Source organism: Poromitra crassiceps (assembly GCF_964638095.1).
Source record: "Poromitra crassiceps genome assembly, chromosome: 9".
In the NCBI taxonomy this organism is placed as follows: domain Eukaryota; kingdom Metazoa; phylum Chordata; class Actinopteri; order Beryciformes; family Melamphaidae; genus Poromitra; species Poromitra crassiceps.
In genome coordinates, this window is record NC_139630.1 from 27,585,040 (window position 1) to 27,590,143 (window position 5,104).

Consider the following 5,104-nt stretch of genomic DNA (forward strand, 5'->3'; position numbering starts at 1 on the left):
TGGAAACAGTGTTACTCGAAATGGTTAAAAGTTAAATCAATTTGGTCATTCAGTGGCGTTTTACTGCCATGTAAAGTAACTAACGCTAGCCGCTAACATTAGCCACACTAGCCGACTACCCAGGGTTCGAGTTATGGGGGGACCTATGAGGTCTTGGACCCCATAGCTAGAGTCTGGGACCCCATAGTCCAGAACACCTGTGGGACCCCCACAAATATAACTTTTTTATTTTTATTTATTTTTTCCTTTTTTGTGTTCCAAATAACACATTTTTCGATGGAAGAATTATTATTATTTATGTTAACTAGATAAATAGGCTAAATAAGAAACATGTTTTCAGTTTTCCCAAAACAACCGTTTGAATTGTTGTGTGAAATAGGCTGCATTTCACCTCCAAGCCACCATGTGCCGCCCATGAGCGCGTGTTCTACTGCTACAACCGAGTTGCAGGGAGAAGAAGCCACAACATGCAACCATCACGTGATGTAAACAGCCGCCTGAGCCAACAAGATCTTATTAATCTTTAGTATAGCGTTATCATGCCACTGAAGAAAAGGCTGAAGCTGCCAACGGGGTGTACAAGCCTGGATAGCTTCGGTTTCAGAAAGAAACAAAGAACGGCTTCAGACAACGGACAACGACCTGTTAGTGCAACAGCTAGGTTGCTACTAGCTAGTAGGTAAGCTAACGTTATGGATGATGTCGTGGACACAGCTGAGAGGAGAGGAGTCTGAGATTTTTCATTTTGTAAGTATTACGCCTACAGTTGTTTTTGTTCTAACAAGATGCTGCTACTGTATCTGCTGAAATATGCTGCTGTTTGTTGCAATTTGTTTTTCATTCACAAGTTCTTGATTACCTGTGCACAAGGGGTTTGTTCGTAAGGTTAGCCTACTCTGGTAACTTCCGGTCTGTTGTTGCTATGCAACGGTAGCGTAGGGGATGGCTGCCCCATTCATCTGTTTTCTTGTTAGCGTTTCTTGCTGAGTGCAGAGAACTGCTCGGAAAGCAAATTGTATGAGCATTATGTATTTATTTGTGTAGTTTTTGATTTATAAGTGCAGAGACAGAGTTAAATAAATGTTAATTTAAGTTAAGCAATTTTGTCTCATTTGTAAAATTAAATTGTTGTATTTTATCAGATGCAAGTGTAAGACTGAATAATAACATCATACAACAGTCTAAACCGAATGTTAATTTAAAATTAGATATTCCTCTAAATCTGGCTTCAAACGGCCACAATTTGAGGAAAAAACGGCCCAATTTTTTTTCGCCGACCCCCTCTGGGGGCCGCCGATTTAGGGGGACCCCATAGCTATCTGACTATAACTCGAACCCTGCGACTACCCATAATCGTATGAATGGGTATGAATGTCTATGAATGTTGGTGGTGGTCGGAGGGGCCGTAGGCGCGAAATGGCTGCCACGCTTCCGTCAGTCTTCCCCAGGGCAGCTGTGGCTACATCACCCGTAGCTTACCACCACTGGTACGAATGGTGTGAATGAATAATGATTCCTGTGAAGCGCTTTGGGTGTCTAGAAAAGCGCTATATAAATCCAATCATTATTATTATTATTATTTATAATGCATTACGTTATCCCAGCACCCGAACGACACGGCTGTAGAGCAGAATGGCTCTGCTGTGAAATCCTCAAGACGTTTTTTTGTCAAGTAAAAATAGTCTATTACACCGGAAGAAGCACCCATCAGGCAGATCAGGCATCATGGCCGCCAAAAATAAGGTGGATACAGACATATTTGTTTCTTTAATTGAAAATGGCTTTTCAATGATGTGGGTGTTTTGGGGTGTGTACGATTGGCTGTGGCTGTAGTATCGTTTTGTTGCGGTGAGCTAAGTTGTGGCTATCAATCTGAAGCTAGAACAGCATCAGGTAAGTCATAGCAACAATACAGCAGTAAAGAAAGTACAGTGAAGCTAAATGTGCAGCAGAAAGTTGTTTTGCTATTTTCAAATTTTCAAAATAAATGATGCAACCCGCTGCTCAAGTCAAGCTGAACAACATGGCCGCGCCCTGTAGGCCTTCATATAGAGTGAGACACTCTCACTTTTTGAAAACATTCAAAAGTAATATCTTGTCAGGAAAGAACTCTATGCAGAAAGCAATGGCATTTTTCTATAGCGGAGGAACAGTTTCATTTTCCATTCGCTTACAGAGGGTGATATGAAACTTAGAGAGACCGACAGACAGAGATTAAGACAGAGAGAGAGAGCTTTGCGATAGAATGAGAGAAAGAAAGCAAAAATAAAATGAAAACACCAATTCAGTCATAAAGGATCACCTTATGTAGCCCCGCCCATTTGTCCCAGTTGTATTATGACTTCCTGTTCAAAACACTGTCTGTTTTACCTGCTCACTAGTACTGTACTGTCACAGGAAGTGTAAACACAATAGGAAGTAACTGGCTGACCCCCAAGTTGGGACATAAGGTGAAAGTCAACAAATGGCGATAGACAGTCAGTCACTCAGAAAAAGGGGAATTGACCTGTTTCATAGCAGCCATTTTGTGTCTAAAAGGCAGGAAATAACATGGGGTGCAAGCAGAAGATCAATGCGGGTTTCCAACTTCCAATCCGTCGGTGTTCCAGTGCTGGGGGGGCCCTCACTGCTTGCACCTGTGTTACTTCCTGCCTTTTAGACACAAAATGGCTGCTGTGAAAAAGGCGGATTCAAGAGGAATGACAGAGAGAGAGAGATTGCGTTAACTCACCGAGTCCAGGTATGAAGGTGTTTAGAAACAGACAGATGACAGCCAGGGGGAAAGGCATTGTGGGTATTGCAGCGCGTAGAGTTCCCTTCTTCTCCCTGACCTCCACCACCACTCCTCCGCCGAACGAGTGGTCCCCCATCACGGGTTTGCCCCCCATGTCCCCGGCGTTACTACGGCCCTGCTGTGTCCCCCCCTCTTTCTCTGCCATCTCTCTTCTCTTCTTTGCTCTATGTCTCAATGTGTTAAAATATCCTGGAAGAAGAGGTGATGGCAACTGCAGGTAAGATGGTTCAGAATATCTTGACAATTATCTGCAACAGAAAGTGAGAAGTAGCTCCTCCCTTTCTATCGCTCTCAACAAGAAAAGCTTCAAAATGATTCAATAGTATAGGCAAAAAAATAATATTGTGGAAAAATTTTGTCACCACATTTAGAGTTATTCAAGTAGCATTCAGTCTTCCCTGGTCTCTTCAGTGTTTTCTGTGAAAGTCTCCTCACGCTCACAGTTGTTAAAGTCCAACAGTCCGTTTAACAGACGGGATTTCTTTTTCTTGAAGAAGTCTCTTCAAGATCGTTGAATGATCCTCAGTTGTATCCTCTTCATTCTGAGTGCAATAATAATAATAATAATAATATGAAGGACGCAATCTTCAATCTTCCATTGGTTTTCCTATCCGGATGTTGAATCCACAATAGTGCTTTTGAAGAATTACTGATTCAATGAAAGTTCTTCAAATATCTTCCATTCAGAAAAGTCTTGAAGGATGTCAATGAGGATTATTTTCATAAATATCCTCAGAAGTTTCCTTTTCTTTCTTTCTTTTCTTTCTTTCTTTCTTTCTTTCTTTCTTTCTTTCTTTCTTTCTTTCTTTCTTTCTTTCTTTCTTTCTTTCTTTCTTTTAATGTGACTCAAATCATGCTCAGCCCACACACTGCTATCGAAAGGCAGAGAAGAGAAACTGCACAACAGCCCCCCTTTTTTACAACTGTGTGTGTAGTGTCGCTCTCTCTCTCTCTCTCTCTCTCTCTCTCTCTCTCTCTCTCTCTCTCTCTCTCTCTCTCTCTCTCTCTCTCTCTCTCTCTCCCCTTCTCCCTCCCTCCACTCCCCACCTTCCCAGGCTCCTTCCATTTAAAGGAACAGCTTACACCAATCTAGTGTTACAGTTCAGTGGGAGCGCATTCAACAAATCATTTTTCACTGTGTCTGAATGGAGAAAGGTATTACATCTAGTGAATTCAGTCACTATTCAAGGCATTGCAGTTGCGAATATAATGACTAAAGTGAATGCATTTGATTCACATTCAAATTAGAGAATGCTGTAGAGAGCGCTGTGACTTTCATTGTTAACGTGACATGTATGAATTATGGATTTATTCAAAAGAAAACTGGAGTATGCATGGGAGAGAGAGAGAGAGAGAGAGAGAGGGAGGGAGAGAGGGAGAGTCACGGAGGAAGAGAGAGGATGCATAGAGAAAGAAAGACAGTTTCCTGTCATATTCACGATTATGAGTTGTTATTATTATTATTATTATTATTATTATTATTATTATTATTATAAGTGCATGCTTTCAACCCAAATTATCAGTTATCTCAATATGGTTTGAATATATAAACGGTTGTTTGTCACCGTTTTTGAAAAATGACAAATAAAGTTATAATTGAGAAATAGAAACAAGAGAGTGAGAGAGAGACAAACACTAAAAAGAAAGGAAGAAAGAAAGAAAGAAAGAAAGAAAGACCAGGGGAGGGTGAGAGAAGGAGGGGTGTAAAGATGGAGAGAAACAACAGACCAATGACAGGCTTGAGGGAAGGAGACAGGTGTGTGTGTGTGTGTGTGTGTGTGTGTGTGTGTTTGAGAGAGAGAGAGAGAGAGAGAGAGGACGAGAGGCAGGGCAGAGCAGGAGAGGAATGAAAGGAAGTAGAATAAAGCGGGCATGGAGAGGAGAGGGGCGATGGAGACGGAGGGCGAGAGAGGATGAGAAGGGGGAAAATAAAGAGAGAGAGAGAGAGAGAGGGAAGATAGAGGGGGAGGGAAAGAGATGAGGAGACAGCCAGTGTCAATAACTCAGTAATTATTCATCAAAGATCACATATATCTTTCTGTCTCCCCCTCTGTGCCTTTGCCCCGCCTCCATCTCTCCCTTTCTCTTAATTCCCTCTCCCTCCCCCTTTCTCCATCTCTCTCTCTCTCTCCCTCTCTCTCTCTCTCTCTCTCTCTCTCTTTTTCTCTCTCTCTCTCTACTTTTATGGCATGAGCTCCATTTAAACATAAATGACAAAAAAATAATGTAAATCAGTATATTTTTCCTGCTCGCTCGCTCGCTCTCTCGCTCTCTGTCTCTCTCTGTCTCCCTCTGTCTCCCTCTGTCTCC

The 5,104-nt window shown here is 42.0% G+C and overlaps 1 protein-coding gene across 1 annotated transcript in view; it reads right to left on the reverse strand.

Moving 5' to 3' along the window:
• The window catches only part of stum (stum, mechanosensory transduction mediator homolog), a gene marked incomplete at both ends in the record, with an annotated part of 31,974 nt that extends 29,035 nt beyond the window's left edge, over positions 1 to 2,939 (reverse strand). Inside the window, one exon of the mRNA XM_083642914.1 lies at positions 2,732 to 2,939. Within this exon, the coding sequence (XP_083499040.1) occupies positions 2,732 to 2,939 (208 nt within the window). The remainder of the gene's footprint in view (positions 1 to 2,731) is intronic.
• Positions 2,940 to 5,104: the final 2,165 nt, after the last annotated feature.